Source organism: Nelumbo nucifera, chromosome 2 (genome assembly GCF_055504915.1).
Source record: "Nelumbo nucifera cultivar China Antique chromosome 2, China Antique-T2T, whole genome shotgun sequence".
In the NCBI taxonomy this organism is placed as follows: Eukaryota; Viridiplantae; Streptophyta; class Magnoliopsida; order Proteales; family Nelumbonaceae; genus Nelumbo; species Nelumbo nucifera.
The window spans coordinates 34,647,360-34,669,102 of NC_142650.1; the positions used below are offsets into that span (position 1 = coordinate 34,647,360).

Consider the following 21,743-nt stretch of genomic DNA (forward strand, 5'->3'; position numbering starts at 1 on the left):
TGCTGCAGGTATATTCTCTCTCTCTCTCTCTCTAAATAACTTGAATTTTATTAACAGACTTTATATAATATCTTTACAAGCATCCCTTGGAGAGGCATGAGCTGCTACCTCTCATACAAAAAAAAAAAAAAAAGAAAAAAACAGATTACAATTGTGCCTTGAATAAAGAAGGCCTATTCACCATTCACCCCTTGCTTAGCTTGCTTAGCCAAAGCATCCGCCATCCCATTTGCTGATCTCCTCACCCATTGTATCCTCAAATTCATATTCCTGGTTAGACATGTAAATTATTTTTTTTTTCATTTCACTCTTATAGCACCAAATTATAGACTCTAGATTCTTCAGCCATTCTACCACCACTTTTGAGTCCTCTTCAAGCACCACATTTGTCAAGTTTAACTCACTAACGATCTGCACCCCTTGAATTGCAGCAAGCAATTCCACTTTGAAGGAGTCACCCATACCCACAGGGCTAGAAAAAAGTGCTATAAATTTACCTTCTCCATCTTTCAAAACCCCTCCTATTCCAGAAGGGCTTGGATTACCTTGGCTACTCCCATCAAAGTTTAGTTTAACAAAACCTTCAATTGGTGGTACCCAAAGAACCTCCACTCTGTCCTTTCCTTAGAGTTTTTAGCAATTGCTTCCCAATTCCTCCAAATATCACCAAAATAAAATTGGGAAAACAACTCTAGAGGTCTTGATCTAGTGGATCACCCTAACCCTTTCCTTGCTTCTCTCCTTTGAGAAGATTCTTGCATTCCTCTCTTCCCAGATGGTCCAAATCAAGGCTGCTTTGACACATCTCCACAGTATCCTTCCTCTCTTCTTTGGCCAAGTAAACAGGGAGGGATCAAATAACATATTAACCCCTCCCCAAATAACATATTAACCTCCGTACTGATAAAAAAAAAAAAAATATTAACCTCCGTTGCTAAGGTCCACTTGCACCCAAGCAAAGAAAAAACCAAAGCCAAATATCTGCAACAAAGGGGCAAGAAATTAGTAAATGAAGGCAACTCTCATTATTGGATTTACATAAGGCACACCATGATGTAGGATCTTTGTGATCCAGCACTATTCTTGCAACCAACTTAGGCCTAAGTGTGTAGCAAACAGTGGAGAAAGAGAAGGAAATAAGATGAAAACCCTAGGCAAATCACACCTAAGGGTGAGGGCAATCACACCCCCAACTTGGCAATCACACCAAATTCTGTAGGGAAACTTTCTTTGTTAATCACCAAAAAAAAAAAAAAAAACCCTGATCCTCAAATGAGCCATACAAAGTTACAAGCTTAATAAAAAGAAGCTTTCAAAGGAAGAAACTTGCCCCCCAAGTTAGCTTGCCCAACAAGCCACTTACAAAAAGAAGTTAGATTAGACTAAACCTGCCCCAAACAATTACAAACATAAATCCAAACAAAGGGGAATTACTAGACTAAGATCTATTCCCAAACATAACCCTCCTAACATGCAAAATTACAAAAATACCTTTGCTGTCCAGAAATGTAAGAAAACTAAATAAATCTTGTCCAATGGCAAACTTAACCACATAAAGAGCATCTTAAGGTGGACTGAAGACTTTAGGGTCTTCCCAAGTTGATCCACTGCCAACCCAGTTCCCATGTGGGCCCCATGTCTTTGTAATAATGCCAAATGTGCATAGAAGCAGCTTTGGTTCTTTTTTGATATGCCTTAAGTTGATCCCCATCATCTCTCCCTGGCTTGGAAAAACTGGGCTCCGTCGAGTAAAATGGAAGGTACCTCTCATACATATCACAATTTAGGCATTGGAACTCATTGGCAGTGATCCAAGTGCAATCAGAGTGAGAACGACCTTTCCATTTGACAAGAGCTTGAGATATCCCCCATGATATGTTGAAATAATTTGGTCATCAATAAAATCTTCAATCTCTTTCTTGGAAATGGGGGCTGGTGGTAAGCGGCCTACGGGTTGGTCCATATTGGTTGCATCACCATGATATAACGTTAAATCCTCCACATTGAACACATGACTCATACCCATATCCTTAGACAAATCAAGTACATAAGCATTAGAACTGATTTTCTTCTTGATTTTAAAAGGACCTGAGCTTCTTGAATGAAGCTTCTTATAAACACCTTTAGGAAAACATTCAGGCCTGATTTGTACCATTACTATGTCCCCTTCATTAAAATCAGTAAATCTGCACCGTAGGTCAGCATGGGACTTATACGCTTCATTGCTGGTTGCAATCTTCCTCCTAACTTCTTCTTTTTTTTTTTGATCAATAACACAATTCATTATATAATTTATCAAAAAAAAAAAAACACAATTCATTATATAATCTTAATAAAAAATACTAAGAGGAAGACAAACTTTCTTATCTTCCAAATGCAGTTTGAGCCCCAAGAAAGGAAAAAAGAGAAGAAAGAGAAAGAGAAAGGGAAAAGAAAAAAAAAATTTACAGCTGTGCCCAAAACATTGATTCCCTTTCCACCCCTTGTTTAGCTAACCCATCAACAAAGGAATTAGTTGATCTTTTTACCCAAATGATTTTAACTTCCATTCCTCGAACCAGCCATCTAAATCTCCTCCTCACATTACTATAATGCCATAAACCGCTGTTGTCTTTTTTCAGCCATCCTACCACCACCTCTGAATCCCCCTCAATTATGAGTTTGTTGATATTCATCTCCCTAGCTTTCTGTATTCCTTCCATAATTGCATGGATCTCCGACTCCAATGGGGCCTGAATACATGGCTAGAACAACCCCATTCTCATCCCTGAAAACACCCCCAATCCCTGATTGTTCAGGATTCCCTCTGCAACCCCCATCAAAGTTAAGTTTTATGAAACCTGCAGGTGGAGGGGGGGGTCCAAAACACACTCATCACTGTTTTGGTCTGGGAACAGTTAGCAATCTCACCACACTTTCTGAACATGTCATCCGCTGTATAATCTGTGAATTCTAGGGATTTCATCCACTGTACTACCCTTTTAAGGATTAGAGCCCTCAGTTCTTCAGCACCTCTCTCCACGTCAGAGAATATCCTGGAGTTTCTTTCTTTCCACAATGACCAACATACCATAGCCCTTAGTCCTCTCCACATATTCCTTCCCTTTTTCATACGCCACCTGAAAAAAGAAGGGGAAAATAGACTTTGCAAATTTGATGGAGGGTTCCAACTACACCCAAATAGGGAGAGAAGAGAGCCCACTCCCAAATAGACTTTGCAAATTGGCAAGACACCAGTAGATGAAAACCAGTCTCCCCATCAGCCTTACAAAGAACACACTAGTGAGGGGACAAGCAAGTATCAGGTCTTTTCTTTTGGAGCAGATCACTAGTGTTGAATCTTTCCAGAAAGGCTTCCCAGCAATAACTACCAACCCTAGGAGGAATTGGTCTGCACCAAACCTCATTAATAGGAAAAGGGAGGGCTACAGGACTGGTGGACTAGTTTAAAACTTTGAAGAAAGAGGCACATGAGAAAGAACCAGTGGGGGTGGGGGTCCAGATTCTAGAGATCTACTTGATGCCAGCATTTGGTCTTGCTTCTGATGGCAAAGGAACTAGGTCTATAGGCTTCTTAGGCTTAATTCCCATCACTATCTCAAAGGGGCTATGACATGTACTTCTTCTGTTCACGGAGCTATTGTAGGCAAATACAGCTGTAGGCAACGCCAAATCCCGCCGTGTAACATGATCACTCACCAAACAACGTAGTAAATTTCCCAAGCTTCTATTCACAACTTTAGCTTGCCCATCAGTTTGAGGATGAAAAGCTGAAGAGAACTTCAACTTAGTATTCAGCATACGCCAAAGAGTCATCCAAAAGTAACTCATAAATTTGGCATCTCTATCTTAAACAATAGTATTGGGTAGGCCATGCAAACACACAACTTCCTTAAAGAATAGTTGTGCAATGTGTACAACATTAAATGCCTTACTACAAGAAATGAAATGAGCCATTTTGGAGAAGCGATCAACCACAACATAGATGGAACCATGCCCCTATAGAATCTTAGGGAGGCCTATTACAAAATCCATGCTAAGGTCTTGCTAGGGAGAATGTGGAATAGGGAGCAGAGTGTACAAACCAACATTATGTTTCCTTCCATTTGCTAGCTCACATGTACATCCTTTTCGAGTCCTAGCCAAAAGAAATGATCTTCAACCAAGGCAATAGTTTTGTCCCTTTCAAAATGACCTGCTACACCCCCTACATGTAGTTCCCAAATTATCTCTTTCCTAAGTGAGGTATTGGGTAGACATAAATGAGTCCCTTTGAAGAGAAAGCCATCATGTAATGAAAATTCTGGGTATGATGCTTGCTGTCTTGACTATATATCTGCATAGATAATGCTGAAATCTCAACATGTAGGGTAGTCTCTTTTGAGCAAGTCAAAGCCTACCACCTGTACAACCATAGTAGAGAGGATACAGACCACCCGGCTAAGTGCATCAACTACTGTTGATTCAACCTCTTTTGAGAATTAATGTGCTTCAAAGCCTCATAATCAGATAAGAGAACAAATTCGTCAGAAATAAGATAGTGTTGCCAATAACACGAGGCTTGCACTACAACATGAATTCTTTGTCATAGGTGTTGTATTTTTGATTGGCTTCATTAAGCTTCTCATTACAGAAAGCCATTGAGTGACCCTCTTGGCTAAGAGTTCCTCCAATCCCAACATGAGAGGCATCATAAGTTACTGCAAAGATCCTTGAAAAGTCTGGGAGACGAAGGACTGGTGAATGGTGATGTTGTTAGTCTCATTTTGATCTCCTCAAATGCCTTGGTTGCTGCATTAGACCATAAGAAGTGGCCCTTCTTCATGCAATCAATTATGGTGCTGAAATTTTGAATAAAACGCCTACAAAATGTAGCTAATTTATGAAAACTTTGAACTTCATGTAGTGTGGTAGGTATAGGCCAATCGACTATGGCCTTAACCTTTGTCTAGATCAGCCTTCACACCATCAGATGATACAACAAAACCAAGAAATATGACACTAGGCACTAGAAAACAACACTTCTTCAAATTAACGTAGAGCTTTTCTTGATGGAGAACCCTCATAACTTGATAAAGGTGGGCAACATGTGTATCCCCATCCTTGCTATATACTAGTATATCATCAAAGTAAACAACAAGGAAACCATCAATAAAGGGTTGGAGTACCTGATTCATAACCCACATAAAAGTGCTAGGTGCATTAGAGAGACCAAAGGGAATAATCAACCACTTCTATAAGCCATCAATTGTCTTGAATGCCGTCTTCCATTTGTCATCGGGATCTAATGGTACCCTCTCTTAAGATCTATCTTAGAAAAGATTGCTGCACCAGCCATCATGTCAAGCATATCATCAAGTCTAGGAATGGGGAACCTATACTTGATGGTGATCTTATTAATTGCTTGACTATCAACACACATATGCCAAGAGCCATTCTTCTTTCGTGTTAAAGTGTTGGAACTGCACAAGGACTAAGACTTTCTCGGATGAAACCTTTTAACAACAATTCTTCAACTTGCCTTTTAAGTTCAGCATGTTCTATTGAGTTCATGTGATATGCAAGCAAGTTAGGAAGTTGGGAGTCTGGAACAAAATCAATAGCATGCTGGATGTTGTGCATTAGTGGCAATTTATTAGGCAGTTCTTCCTATGCCACATCTGAAAAATCTGACAACTTGTATACTTTTGGAGTGGAGGTGCATCACTAGTGGTATAGGTGCTGTTTTCTGCACCTCTTTGGCTACTACAACATAGATGACCCCCGTCTCTTTGCTCAAACTCCTTCTTGGTGATCATGTGTAAGGCCTTCTTTGACTCAGCAGCAAGCTTGGAGGTCTTTTCACTATAATTCCTAATTTGTTCTATTGACATTGGCCTTAAAATGACTAGTTGGTTATTAAAATGAAGTCATAGGTGTTTAACTTTCCACAATGGTATACACCCCAATCATATAGCCAAGGTCGTCTAAGTAAAATGTGAGTAACATTCATGGGAATAACATCACACCAAATAGAATATGAATATTGATGAATAGAAAAAGAAACCAAACACCGTTTTGTTACCGGAAGAGAGGTGTTGTCGATTCAAGCAACTTTGCATGGGTGAGGATGTGGTTTCGTTGGCAACTTCAAGCACTCAATAGTTGATTCAAACACCACATTCATGCAGCTACCACCATCAATAATAAGCTTTCTAGCTTGACTTCCACACCTAACCAATGTTTGAAAAATAGTAATTCGCCTTCAATCTTCTTCTTTCTTTGGAATAGAAAGTATTTGTCTCACCACATTCACAAGGGAAGCATCTACATCATTATCTTGCAAATCAGCACCATCAAAGTTTCCAAAATCATCTTCCTTGGGTGAGTCATATCCATAATCTTGTGGATCATGGGCTTGTGGTTCAGGCCTTGGTGATACTGAAACCCTCTCCCTCCTTGTTTCAGCTTCATCCACATGTTCTCCATACAAAGAGATCTTAAGGTGGATTAAAGACTCTAGGGTCTTCCCAAGTTGATCCACTGCTAACCCAGCTTCCATGTGGGCCCCACGTCTTTGTAATGATGCCAAATGACCATAGGAGCAGCTTTGATTCTCTTTTGATATTGCCTTAAGTTGATTCCCATCACACCAGTTAGGGAAGAGACAGGAATTAGGTCTTCTCTTTTGTAGCAAAGTCCATAGTATTTATCTTCCTGTGAACTATTTCCCATCAGAAAGCTCTTACTTTGGGTGGAATGGGTCTACAGCAAAACTTGTTAGAAGGAAAAGAAGAAGCTGAGGTGTGCTCTCTCTTGTTCATCATGCACTAGGATTCAAAATATTCCCTTCTGAACCTCCAACTTTCTACATTCTCTTTTATTGTTTAAATCATATGTTGAATTTAAGCATGGTTTTTCTCCAGGTATTTCAATTTGGTTGTAGGTGGTAAGCACATTGCAGGGGTTCCTTTTCAAGTTGGTTCTTAGTGATCCACAATCTGATTTGTGGTTCTTGAAGTTAATTCTTATTAGTGCAGTTGTTAAAGGCTTCAAGTTCCAATTTGAGGAGTTTCTCTTTTTCTAAATTAGGTACAGTGTTTTATTCAGTTTCGGGGAGAACTTTGTGCGAAACCCATCACTGTTTTTTCTGAAATTAATAAAGAATTCTAAAAATCATTGATATGCATTTTTTGTCCTTGAATTGGTGTAGCTTCATGGAAGTTTATTTTTGTCTAGGAGAGAGAGAGAGAGAGAGAGAGTTCAGGGTTGGAAATTATTCCAGAAGTTGCTTAGCTGTTAAAATCTGAATGCTGTCTTTGCACATTTGGTTATGTTATGTTTACAGGTTCAGAAGGTACGGTGTTAATAGTGTTCTGACTTCAGTTCTGTAACATGAGAGCATTTGGACAAAAATTTCTTGCCATGGGCCTCAATTCTTTTCAGAATGAAAGTTGGGTCATGGCAAGAAAATTTATCTAGCTTGCAGCCCGAAAAACGTTCATGCCCACCTTGCTGATTCTCTTTTTTCTTTGACCCTTCTAACTCTCTCCCTGTCTATCTGTTGCTCTATACAGAGCATTCCCCCCTCTCTCTCTCAGATCTCTCAGGTTAGGGCCATTTGCAGTGGTGTCTGGTAAGATCTCTCTCTCAGATTCTTCTTCTTCTTCTTTGCACTGTTGATTCATTTGTTTTTTCTGCCATTTTAGGGCATTAATCGGTGAAGCAGCGGCAGTCACAGTTGAGGTACAGCCAACCCCACTCACCTCTATTCTCTTTAGGGTTTATGTGGTTCTCGGTGACTCTTCTTCACGTTCTCTTGTTTCTCCATATTCTCTCTTTTTTTTGGTCTCTAGTCCTGCTTCTAGTCCTTCAATCATGGATCTAAACTCTGTTTGGTTGTATGTGATGTGAAGTTGTGAACATAACAAAACCATATGTTGCTCTGTTGTTGGCTGACTGATCCGCTTGTCTATATTGATACCAAATTTGGCTTCCATGACTGAACCGTTTTGGTGACTGGATCTGTTATGGACACGACACCCGACAACACGCTGCGTCGCAATCACAGGCAGCAGTGCGCACAGCAGCGTGCCTAGCGGCACGCACCGCCCGACAGCATGCCGCGGTACAGGCTGCCTGGCAGCACGCCGCGGTACAGTCTGCCAGCCGCACGCCTAGCGGCACGCACCGCCCGGCAGCAGCACGCGCCTCACAGCAGCAGCAAGGAGAGACGCTCGCGCCAGCGGTAGAGCGGGGCCCACACAACAGCTCATCCGGGTGGGCCCACTCTTATCCGGCCACAGCAGCCCTGCTTGCCAACGCCAGCTGTACCTTTCCCTTATCCCCTATTTTTGTGTTCCCCTTAGAAGTAGGAGTTTGAGTTTCGATAGAAGTTTAAGTTGCGATAAGAGAGGGACTATCTTAGCCGAATACAAGAAGGAAACCCTCTTGTAATCTCCTATTTAAGGAGTTGATTTTATTCAATAAAGGTATCGAATTTTCAGTCAAGAAAAAGAACAAGGAGAGTTAGGTGATCTCTTGAACAAATCACCCCTCAGTCCGTCACCATAGGGTCAACTCGCAAAGGGAAGGGCAAGGGAAGGCAAGGAGTTTTCTCCACAAACCGCCCCGTGACGAGATCCTACGCCCGGGCCCATAACATTTTGGTATCAGAGCCAAGCGTCATGGGCGACATGGAGCAGCTATCGTCCAAGGTTCACGAGCTGGAACACCGTCTCGTGGAAAATCACATGGAGGTAAGAGAAGTTAAAGAGGACGTTAGGGAACTTCGGCGTCTACTGGAGTTATACTTCTCCACCAGGGAAGGGAGCCCTGAAGGGGCAACCACTAACCACAGCCGCCGCCCAGATCGGACAGAGGGCTCTGGTGAGCGACAGAACGACACACCGACAGCAGCAATCATACCCAAATACAGTCGTCTAGAGTTTCCCTCATACAGCGGCAGCGGTGACCCACTCGGATGGCTGTACCGCTGTGAGTAATTCTTCCGCAATCAGCGCACAGAAGAGAAGGACAAGGTCAGCCTGGTAGCATTCCACTTGACCAATGAAGCACAGCTCTGGTTCTACCGAGTGGAGCAGGAAGAACCAGGCCTTAGTTGGGGCCAGTTCAAGTCGTATTGCCTCCTCCGGTTCGGGCCCCCATTAACGAGCAACCCTTTGGGGGAGCTCATTAACCTCAAGCAGACCGGGACCGTCGCGGAGTATCAACGGCAGTTTCAGACCCTTCTCGCTAGAGCCTCTTTAGTTCGGCCAGACCAGCAGGTGGATATGTTAACAGCCGACCTATCTGAACCTCTGAGAGTTGACGTGGAGATGCAGAGCCCACCCAACTTGGTCACAGCAATGAATCTGGCCCGAGCCTTCGAGCGCAAGCTGCAGATCAGCCGAGGGCCGTCCAGCATGGGGCGTCCCGCAACGACTTGGGCGAACCCAAGGTCTACAGCAGGAGGGCCTTCGATGGCTGCCAATAGGGAACAACACCCCTTCACCAGCAACACTACCCGATCTGCAACTAGCATGGGTAGCAGCACGACAGCACCTCCCATCAGGCGCTTATCCAGGGCCGAGATGGCGGAGCGCCGAGCCAAGGGCCAATGCTTCAACTGTGACGAGTTGTACTCAGCTGGCCACCGTTGCAAGCGGTTATTCTACCTTCTGGTAGACGAGCTGGAGGATGAAGAAGAGGAACAGGCGGCATTAGAACCCGAGATCTCCCTCCATGCCATCACTGGAGTCCAAAACTCCCAAACCATGCAGTTGCAGGCCCAGGTGGTAGGACAACGGGTACTGATTCTGGTTGATTCAGGGAGCACCCACAACTTCATCAGCAAGCAGGCTGCACTCCAATTGAAGCTACCAATGGAAGACAGACCGCGGCTCCAGGTGGCTATAGCAAATGGGGAGAGAGTTCATAGTCCAGGGATCTGCCGAAGCGTCCAAATCCAGGTGGATTCTGAACCATTCCTCGCAAATCTATTTGTACTGACCCTAGACGAGTTCGACATAGTGTTGGGAATTAAGTGGCTCATCACCCTCGGCCCCATCCTATGGGATTTCAGTGCCTTGACCATGACGTTTGACTTACATGGGAAACGGGTCACCTGGAAAGGGACCAAGATGAGAGCAAGAAAACCACAGGTGCATAGTCTCCATGGCGACGCCTTGCACACCGCAGAGATGGAGAGGCTTCTTGCCGATTTTTCAGACGTATTCTCAGAGCCTAAGGGCCTTCCACCTGGCCGGTCGTGTGACCATCGGATTCCCTTAATACCAGGGGCAGGACCCGTTGTCGTGAGACCGTACTGCTACCCGCACCTACAGAAGGACGAGATAGAGAGGCAGTGTACAGAGATGCTGGAACAGGGAATCATATGCCCCAGCCGCTCTCCATTCTCTTCACCACTCTTGTTGGTGCCAAAGCAAGACGGCACCTGGAGATTTTGTGTGGACTACAGGGAGCTCAACAGTAGAACCGTCAAGGACAAGTTCCCGATCCCGGTGGTAGACGAATTACTAGATGAGCTCCACGGGTCTTAGTACTTTTCTAAGTTGGATCTCAGGTCAGGTTACTTCCAGGTCCGAATGGCCCCTAAAGATGTGGAGAAAACAGCCTTTCGAATGCATCACGACCACTTTGAATTCCTGGTCATGCCTTTTGGTCTCACCAATGCCCCATCTACATTCCAGGCCCTGATGAACGAGGTATTTCGGCCCCACCTCCGCAGGTTCGTCATAGTATTTTTCAACATCTTAATTTACAGTACTTTGTGGGTGGAGCACGCTTGTCACCTAAGGACAGTTCTGGAGCTGCTACGACAACACAAGCTCTTCCTAAAACGAACCAAGTGCTCCTTCGGAGAACCGCAGGTCCTTTACTTGGGCCATATAGTCAGCGGGGAAGGAGTCTCGGTAGATAATTCCAAGATTCAAGCCATTCGGGAGTGGCCCAAGCCTCAGACCATTAGGGCTCTCCGCGGGTTCTTGGGGCTCACGGGATACTACCGCAAGTTTGTAAGGGACTATGGACTCCTGGCGGCCCCATTAACCAAGATGTTGAAGAAGAATGCATTTCAATGGGATGAGGCAGCTAACACCGCCTTCACAAACCTAAGGGGCGCATTCTCCACTACCCCCGTGCTGCAACTACCAAATTTTGACCAAGAATTCACGGTGGAGTGTGATGCGTCTGGCATAGGCATCGGCGCAGTATTGCAACAACAAGAGCACCCCATAGCCTTCTTCAGCCGCAAACTAGCAGATCGGCACCTCAAGCTACCGGCCTACGAGCGCGAATTGATCGGACTGGCCAAGGCCGTTCAGCACTGGAGGCCGTATTTGTGGGGCAGGCCCTTCGTTGTCAAGATAGATCACTACAGCCTCAAATACCTTATAGAGCAGCGCTTACTACTCCACCCCAACAACACTGGGCAAGCAAACTGCTAGGGTTTGACTTCCGCATAGACCACAAGGCGGGAGCCTCTAACTGGGCCGCTGATGCGCTGTCTAGGCGTGAAGAGGACACGACACACCTCTGCGCGGTCTCCCAGCCCCGCGTGACCCTACTGGAGGACCTAAGGAGCGTGTTGCCCCAATCACCAACGTGGAGAGACCTGGTGCAAGAATTGCAGTCTGGCACGACCAAACCAAACTAGACCATCCACGAGGGACTTGTGCTGTACAAGGGAAGGGTGTATCTCCCAACAGATTGCCCCTTGATTCCAGCTATCCTCGCCAGCATCCACAACGCCACCCATGAAGGGGTTCAGAAGACGTTACACCGCGTCCGTGCAGACTTTCATTGGCATGGTATGCAAGGCACGGTTAGGGATTTCATCCAGAACTGCTCCGTATGTCAGCAACAAAAGTGGGAGAACTTACACCCAGTAGGACTCCTGCAGCCTCTTTCACTCCCAATGCAGATCTGGGCCGATATCTCTATGGACTTCGTTGAAGGCTTGCCTAAAGTCGGTGGGAAATCCATCTTATTCATAGTGGTGGACCGCTTCTCCAAATATGCTCATTTCATTCCATTGTCCCACCCTTACAGCACAGTTTCTGTGGCCCACACCTTTTTCACGCACATCTTCCGCCTACATGGGCTGCCCGAGTCCATCGTCAGTGACAGGGATGCAGTCTTCACCAGCACCTTCTGGAAGGAGCTATTCAGATTACAGGGCACGACCCTAGCCTTTTCCTCCGCCTATCATCCACAGACGGACAGGCAAACGGACAATCGCACCATAGAAATGTACCTCCGATGCTTCGTAGGGGACCAACCACGACGCTGGGGGGACTGCCTTCCTTGGGCCGAATACTGCTATAACACATCCTACCACTCGTCCCTTGGCATGACTCCCTTCCGCGTGGTGTATGGGTGAGACCCTCCTCGTCTTCTCTCCTACGAACCTGGTTCAACACGGTTGGAAGAAGTGGACCGCAGCCTCCAAGACCGCGATGCCCTACTGGCTGAAGTCTCCTTACGTTTGCAGCAGATACAGGCACGTATGAAGATAGCCTACGATCAGCACCGCCGCGAGGTCACCTTCCAGCCAGGACAGTTCGTTTAGCTAAAGCTCCAGCCCTACCGGTAGCTCTCCCTCAGGCGACGGGGCCCCCAAAAGCTGACCCCAAGGTTTTACGGGCCCTTCAAGGTTCTTCGACAGATCGGGAAGGTTGCCTATCAACTTGAACTGCCAGAGCACAGCAAAATCCATGACGTCTTCCATGTGTCCCTACTAAAGCCTTTTACAGGGACTCCCCCAACGCAAGTGCCTCCTCTACGCCCTCTCAAGGACGGCAGACCCATCCTCCAACCTAGAGCTCTGGTCCGGACGCGCATCAATCAGGGCACCTTCGAAGTTCTAGTAGACTGGGACGGACTACCATCAGCGGAGGCCACTTGGATCCCCTGGACCGACCTGCACAACGCCTACCCCGACCTCGAGCTTGAGGACAAGCTCGTTGTCCAGGAGGGGTGTAATGTTATGGACACGACACCCGACAACACGCTGCGTTGCAATCACAGGCAGCAGCGCGCCTAGCGGCACGCACCGCCCGGCAGCGGCACGCACCGCCCGGCAGCGGCACGCACTGCCCGGCAGCGGCACACACCACACGGCAGCAGTACGCGCTTCAACTCGCAAAGGGAAGGGCAAGGGAAGGCAAGGAGTTTTCCCCACAAACCGCCCCGTGACGAGATCCTACGCCCGGGCCCATAACAGGATCAGGGGTTGAATGGTCTACCATCCATTTCCACTGTTCCACCTGTTCAAATAAAAATGTGAAAATTAAAAAAAAAGAAAATTGATACCAAATAAATTTGGCTTCCAGATCTCAGTTCTGGTTGTCCAATTTTCTGCTTTGGTCTGAGTCTAACAGCCTTGCTTTTTTTACAACATTTCCATTTCTCGTTTCTGCCATGGCCACTCTATCTTCATGGCACTGTGAAAAGCAACTATTTTTTTTGGTAAATATGTCAAGAACAACTTATAGATGCCTAAGGAATATTCAGGCATTGGTTACAAAATCTACCCCTCACTCAGATGGTGAAGGGCTGGAAAGAAGCTGAAGGTAAAGTTGCAGCTATACCAAGGATTTGTTGAATCTTTCACTTTGCATTTTATTTATTAAGAGCTTTGTCTAGTCAGTCTAGTAAATGTAGTTTTAGTGGGTTTGATGGATGGAACTCTAGATTCTTATTTTTAGGATTTCCCATGTATTTTTTTTTTCCTTTGCCTTTTCTTTTGTTTTCCTTTTGATAGTAAGATATATGTGGAGTTGATGCTGTATATAGAAGTATAAAAGAGAACTTTGTTTAGTTCTCTCCTGATTTATATTCGTTTGTTCCTCATTGTTTTCACTGGTGTGCTTGTGAAAGGATTTCTCATTCAGTTCTGTTTTATGTTAAGAGTTATTCACTGTTCTATCTTTTTTTTTTTTTTTTTTTTTGCATTCTGTTCTCCAACTCGTTACTTTAATCTTACTCTAACTCTATTTGTCTGGATTAATGAGATATGCTTATAAACAAACTCTGCAATCTTTGTGATCCATAGAATGGAGTTGCAGCACTAGGTCTATTCTATGCAGTACAGAGCTGTATTTGCAACCAGAATGGCTAGTTGTCTTTATCTTGGCACCAACTCAGTGGTATATACAGTAGGGGGCTGATGACCTGATAAGCATGGCTAATTGTATTTATGCTATGAACCAAAATAGCTAGTGGAGACAGTTAATCTCATTATTTTTGTTATTTGATCTCATCAATGAGGTTTAACCGGTTCCCATTATTTATATTCCAGGACTCTTTAATTGCATACATGGTTTCAGGGAATACAGGTAGCCATAGCATTCTTACATCAAAACAGAACTGAATGACAAATCCATGTGTAATAGATATATGCTGAAATTTATTATAAAATTTCAATAATTGTTTATGCTCCAGTTCATTTTGATTTCCACAGCATTGACCACTGCCATATTTTTCCCGGTAAAATGAAGCTTTTAGAGCTTTACATAATGCAAAATTGATTCACTTCAATCAATGTCAGTTGTAAATGGACTGGTGGGCGGGAATCAAGAGTCGTAGAAACACATGATTCTATTCAATTTCAATCCTAACATGAAGTCCTAAAAGCTTTTCAGTGGTACAGGAGCTTTGAAGTCTATTCAATCAAATTAGTAGGAGAAACATTTATTCCTTACTTCCGAGTTTTCCTTTCTTTAGTCCCCTCATGTAGAGGCTAATCTTGTGTATAGAGAACTGCCTTTGTTCTTCCTAATTATTGTAGGAAGAAAAAAACTGTAATAGTTCCCCACGGCGCTGCTCCTTACCATGCCTGCACTTGCTTTGAGCTGTACTTGCATTATAATTCCTTTGTAAAGATTTGGGCTTTGAGCTTCATATTATCTTCTAGGAAAGACGATAAGATACCCCTGATGCAGAGAGTAGACAATTTGACGAAACTGTTTCACATTTTATACTTCATATTGTTCATTTTGATGTTAGACATTGCTTTTAATATTTTTAATATTTTCCCTATGCAACAAAATACAAAAGCTTCTGAGGTTTCTTGTCTTTTTTTTTGTGTTTTTCATATTGTGTGCTGTGGGTCCCACATGGTTGATTTTTGTTTTGTTGGTGTGGGGTTGCATGTTTCCGCATATCTGCTATTAGTGTTGTATATATTACCTATGTTATTATTTTAATTAATGTAAAAAATGAATGAGAATGAAATTTGTAACCAAACAAGTTAAAATTTACTTCATTCTTGCTATAAAAAGAATACATTTTTTAGAAAAAGGGCATTTGGTTCTTAGCAATATCTTCTCATTCTACCCATTTATACTAATTCTTTTCCATCTTATAATTTCATATTGGGTAAGAATGAAAAAGAATGAGAGTTGAACCAAACATGGCCTAAATTTCCACACGTACAGAACCATGATAAGCATGGCTAATTGGTTCCATAGGCTGTTGGTTTCATCAAAAAGGATTTTTCTCTAGAATCTTGGATGCACACCATAGTATATAGAGATCAAATTATCAATGTGAAGAAGGCGTTGTGAAATCCCATTTTTTTGGTCCTTGATCATCCAGTGTAAGCCTTAATGCTGTTCCATTGGACGTTGTATTTCCAATTTTTGATCATCTTTATCTGCACCATGCATCTTTTTAGTTCTTCAGGTATATATTCTTTTAAATAAATCCTATTTAATAGTAACCACTATTTCTTGTTTGGAGTTTACCAAGAATTGACGGCCCAACTTTTTCAATATATCAACCTCATCTGGAAGCATATGTAGAGATTGATCTGATGAAGCCCAGGAGAGATGAAATATGACTTTGGATGGAGGGAGAAATCTTCCTATTTTACGACAATGTTTCAAAATCTAGTCTATGCTATAGAAAGAAGTTATGTTTCAATGATGTTCTTGATCACCAATCACTTATTCCAGTCTGTCCTTTTCCACTTCAACCCTATTATCACCACATTAATCTCAACACTTATCACCACATTAATCTTTATATCAATTCTTACTCTCTCTCTCCTCCAATCTATTGATGTAATAATGGGCAGAATTAATTATCAAAAAAAAAGGGCAGAATCTTTGCACGTATGTAATAATTCCCAATCTTTAGCTATTTCACTTCTTTTGAATATAGCGATTGACTTGAGAGGATTTTATGTGCATATATGACTTTTGACCTTGGAGATGAGCTATTCTACATATTTGTAGTTTGCACCCTGATGCAGGAGATACTGTGATGGAATTAGGCAACAAAGCCAGGCTTGGCTACTTGAAAGTGGCAGCAGGGAGACTATTGTCAAGGACAAGTATGGGGAATCCATGGGGGAGAAGACACCTTTGGTCTACTATCATAGGTCGAAGAAAATCCAGAAAACCAATTTGGTCATGCATGAGTAATGGGTTCAAACTCCTAAAAGAGATAAAGCCTTCATACCATAATAGATCTAGGTAGACGGAGTGGAGGTATGGATAATCCATTTTGTTTCCTTTCATTTCATGCTTCTTGGATTTTCTCAACAAGGTTGACTTGATTTTTGGCTGTAATGAGCTTATGATAACTATTTTTCCTTTTGCAGTTTGATGGTTGGGTACTTTGCTGTATTTATTTGGGAATGAGGTATGAAGCAATATGATGTAGTCCCTATTTTATACGAGTGAGATTGAGGGAGGAAGGTGGTGTAAATTTTGCTTCATTTTTTAAGATGCAAAATTTACACTCTTGTCAGTGAGTGTGAATGAGGCTTTTGAACAAAATTTGTATTGGGTAGAAGTACAAAATCATAGTTACAAACAAACAGATGCAAACCTAATCTGGGTGCAAAATTTGTATCAGGTTCAGATTTGCACGAGAACCAAATTCAGCCTAAGAGAAACAAAGCCTTTGTTTATTTGTAGGGAAAATACATAAAAATATTACAAATGGAAAGGGTTACAAATTTTGGTTCAGATTTTACTTCTGTTTTTCTGGAAAGAGTAAAATGAGAAGTAAAACAATGTGACCCCCACTTTATATGAAAGAAGATGAAGTTGGGAGACAAAAAATTACAGTAAAAAATGCAAAAACGTGTCAAAGTGCAAAATTTACCCCAGATAGGGGTGTAAATCTAAGCCGGGTTACACAGTTTTGTTCGTTATACAGGGCCAATATTATGTGGTCACTGGCAGTTCTGTTCTATCGGTTCCTGTCATCCACAACGACTTAAATGATCGATCACCATAAACTTAATTTGGTGGAGGTATACTTGTACAGGATTCTGTGTCGGTAGTTGTGTGGTTTAATAATGTTCAGTGACTAAGAACACTAGTCATTTTGCGTTGGGCTAGTTGTTCTCTACTGCTCCAAGGGCCATTCATAAGGGGGCACCATTGATAGTAACAACCCTTGTTCCATTATGCTATAAAGGCTGCGTTTGGTTGTAATGCAAACGCAAATATGTACACTACATATTTACTCATTTTTCGGTTTATGAATGTAAACACGGTTCACATTTTAAACCGTTTTTGCATTCATCTTGTTTGGTTAAAATCGGTGTAAAAGTGTGGGCCCGTAATTAAATGCTTCAACTATTTTATGCTCTAATGTCATAACTTTGGTCAAAAAGTTAATTATCAAAAGAACACAAAATTGTATCCAAAAAATAGGTACAGTAATGCTCTTTTTTCAGAGTACAAAAATGTCAGAAAATACATTTTTACGTATCAAACAAACACTTGCAAACGTGAACCGGGGTACATAAATACCCCGGTCCGGCGTTTGTATTGCAAGCCAAAGAGGAAAAGACTAGGGTGTACTACGTTTGTCCATAACAAGCTACATATCTAGTATATATATATATATATAGATATAGATATAGATATAGATATAGATATAGATATAGATATAGATAGATAGATAGATAGGAGTTGAGATCTACCAACAAAACACGTTCCATCCCTCACCAATCTCATGGTGAGAAGTGTTGTTAGAGGGTTGGAACATATTTTATTGGCAGGTGATCCAGACTTGCTAGAGAGACTGTGTGTCAGTATAACTGTTAAATATCCACAGCCAAAGTTCGTTCACTCTAAAGATCATTTCTTGAAGCACTCTGAATCTGCTGCTAACAGTGTGGCTATATAACCAATGAGTAGTGATGTTCTGTACGCATTGAATCTATGTTTGTATATTAGTGTATGGAACATTGTCGTATTTACTTGTGAGTGGTTAGTAGCCCCTTATATGCAGCTGATTCCAACTCTTCTTAATGCTGTATTTGGTTGCCTTGTAATTTTATTTGCACTAGTACAAATGTATGAGAGTGCAAATGAAAAAAATGCAAATTTTGATTTAATTTTGTTTTAGATTTTATTTATTCTGTTTTAGGTCTTATTTTACTTGATTTTTAATGCAACCAAACAAAGTAGGATAAAATTTGAAACAAAAATAAATCAAAACTTACAGCTAAATCATTTGCACTATCATAGTTTTGCATCATTACAAATGAATTTGCACTGCAACCAAAGTCTAAGAAACACCAGCCTGGGTTGTTGGCATGACATGTCAACCCATATTCAGTCCCCTACTTGTCTTTTTGATAAAGGGAAAGTTTAATTACTCTTTTACTCATATTCAGTCCCCTACTTGTATTTTGATCAAAGGGAACATTGAGTTTCATTACTCTTTTATCCCGCACCTATGATAACGTGTCATGTCCAAGAACATTTCCAACAGCCCAGGCTGCTTGGTCCCCCAACAGCTAGTCTTTTTTCTTTTGACGTTGATCCCTATGTCTTTTCCTCCATTTTTAATTTTTTTTTTGACATCTATCTGTCCACCATTCTAGATAATTACCTATTGTAGAAGGAAATAGATATTTAGTCACACCAAGTGTAAAAGTTCAGCTATCCAAGCATGGTGGTTGATCGATCCATGACCTCTTTGGAAGAGGAAGAGGGCAGGGGTCGGCATCAATGAGTCATTTGTCTATTCAATCGGATTAGTTGAATGTGATGGCTGTTTAGTGCGCTGCATAATTATTGATATCGTCCCATGTCAAATTGTCAACCATATATGTTAAGTGAGAGATTGAATGATTGTCACCCCCATGTATTTATAACTGGTGTAGAGCATTATCATTGGTTTTACAGCCCACTGATGAACAGTTGTGTTCAGCTAATTTGATATGGGTCTATCTAACCCAAATCTAGTCCAACCCTGATTGAAAGAGAGAGGAGGGAGTGAGGGTGAGGAAAAATGTTGGCCACCCACAGAAGCGTGGGAACACATTGAAATAGGCCATTAGGCTTGATCAAAATACCATGTAAAAATCTCAAATAAGGTAGATAGAATTGCATTTTTCACAAATCTTACCTTACTAATCAAACACAGGCTCTCTTAATCCTTGTCTTATCACATTTTAACCACCAAATCCTATCTCATTAAGGGGCCCCGGGGGGGGGGGGGGAGGGGGGTCAATGTGGAACGCAACCCATTTCATTCAATGAATTGTCAACCCATATACAACTTCACCAAATAGATAGGTGGGTTTGGTTAGATAGATGAGTCAAGTTGGTTGGGTGAGAAATTGCCAAACCTATATAATTTGTAGTACAGTACACTGTTAGGTAAAAAAAATATTGATCAGTTTCTGCCATGAGGAGGGTTGAAATAATAGTGAGTCTAATTGTATGATGTCGTTGACAATCGAACCAATCATCTCTAGTTAGAAAATTGAGTGAAATAATAGTCAGTCCAATTGAATAATATCGTTGACAATTGAATCAATTAGATATTGTATTTATGGATCAAAATGATATACTTGATCTAGCCAGTTTTTTTTTTTTTTTTTGGTTGTAGAAAATAGAGATATCCAGAGAGAGAGAGAGAGCACCGACACCAACTTGTGGGTCCAAATTCTTTGGTAATTAGGTGAACAATTTCAGTTCCTCAATCTTGTAACAAGAACAAAAAACTGCATCATATTGAGTTGTTCATCATTTATTAGATGCTCCATATGCTTGTGTACAGTGACACAGTATATGGTAACTTAAACAAGTCTTATTGTAAGACTTCTGAATATACTGATGAGCATAATCAAACAAAAGAAAGGAAAAATGATACAGATTGGGAAATTAGTCGAGGCTATCTGCCCTTGAGGAAGCTTCTACAGATCTTCTCCCAAGTCTTCCTATCAGGTTCAGCTACTTTCATTCTTGATTTGGTTTGTTGGGCGAATTGTTTCTGCAGGTAATTAGTTGGTCTGAGATTAGATGACTGAAGAAGCAGTTTCTTAATGAGCAAATTGATAAACTACATATAAAGAAATTAATGAAGCAGTTACCTCTATGGTGTTATTGTTGGCAAGACGATCAATGAGGTTATATAGAATGTCTTTGGAGTACTCAGGGTGGCCTTGAATTCCCAAAATGTGTTCTCCGAGGCTGAACATCTCTACTCCTGTCTTCTCTGATGATGCAATGACCTCAGCTCCTACAGGAACCTCCCACACCTGTTCCATTGTTTCTTTTCTCCATGATCAGAGAGAGAGAGAGAGAGAGAGAGAGAGAGAGAGAGAGGTACCTCATCTTGATGACACTCAATGAGAGAGAGGGAAGATGGGATTTCCTTTAGGCCACCAAAGAGATGATATGAAGGCAAACCCTCAACAATCTTCACTTGCCTTAAACCAATATCCCAACCACTGAATGCTCTCCCTACCTTACCACCCAGAGCTCTGCACAAAACCTAATTAAGAAACAAATAAAGAATTAATCTCTTTTGCTTTTTGGGCATGCAGTAAATAAAATGCATGGCATATATAAAGTATTATGTATAATTAACATACTTGGTGCCCAAAACAAATGCCAAGCACTTTCTTCTCCATGGCGTCCAATGTCTGTATCAGAATGCAGAGTCTCAGGACCCAAGACTCATTTCCATGAGCATCATAAGGGCTACCAGTGATCACAAATCCATGGTACTTATGGAGCTCCTGCATATCAGGAAACTGTCCATCCACAACTCTGAACGAATCCCATTGGTCTCCTTCTTCCCCAAACGCATCAACAAACACATTGAAGTACCCTCCATACACTTTCTTGACATAATCAGAATCTCTAAGTGCCAGAAGTAGAGCATTTCTCTTTCCGTTTGCAATCTTCATGTAGATGGAGAGAGAGAGAGAGAGAGAGAGAGAAAGAGGGGGTGAGGGGGAAGATTAGGTACAGGGAGGATAAAAGAGATCAAGTAAGGAGATGAGTGCTTATGAGTATTTGGGAGGAATATTTATATCAATCTCAGGACATAATCTTTCAGTCTTTTTTGGATTTACAGGAAAATATCTCAATGTCCAACCTCTGTTTCACCAGTTTGGTATGTTCTTATTTGTCACGTGGGTAATATTTTCAAAATTTACAACGCGCTTCCGAGCACTTTCTACATGCCTAACGCGGCAGTCTCAGTCTGGGTAACGCTTGACGCCTGGATGGTGCTTCCTATAGCTATAGGGATTAGGGACCCAGCAGGCAGCAGCATTAAGCCATTTAATTATGGATGGATCCTGCTTCATAGTTAATCCAGACTCAAATCGGTCATATTTATATTAAGCCATTTAGGCTCAAATGAAGTCTAGGTTTCCTACAGCTTTTTGCACTTCGAATCATACTTATCTGATGGGACACGTGTCATATATCGAATGTAAGTGTCAAATATCTTAATATAATTTTTAATAA

General features: G+C 42.0%; 1 protein-coding gene and 1 long non-coding RNA gene across 2 annotated transcripts; one reads left to right on the top strand and one right to left on the bottom strand.

The window, feature by feature from the left end:
- The first annotated feature begins 15 nt into the window (after positions 1 to 15).
- On the top strand, positions 16 to 16,890 carry LOC148802089 (uncharacterized). Its single transcript, XR_016082750.1, has 3 exons — positions 16 to 7,725; positions 16,259 to 16,496; positions 16,610 to 16,890. It is a non-coding gene; the product is annotated as an uncharacterized LOC148802089 (long non-coding RNA).
- A 3,075-nt stretch (positions 16,891 to 19,965) lies between these two features.
- Positions 19,966 to 21,281, bottom strand: LOC104589831 (gamma-glutamyl peptidase 3-like). The gene is made up of 4 exons (XM_010248267.3): positions 20,858 to 21,281; positions 20,593 to 20,757; positions 20,354 to 20,521; positions 19,966 to 20,253 (listed from the first exon to the last, which is right to left on the bottom strand). The coding sequence occupies exons 1-4, from the start codon at positions 21,173 to 21,175 to the stop codon at positions 20,155 to 20,157; spliced, it is 750 nt and encodes a 249-aa protein (XP_010246569.1). The 5' UTR covers positions 21,176 to 21,281; the 3' UTR covers positions 19,966 to 20,154.
- Between the last annotated feature and the right edge of the window lie 462 nt (positions 21,282 to 21,743).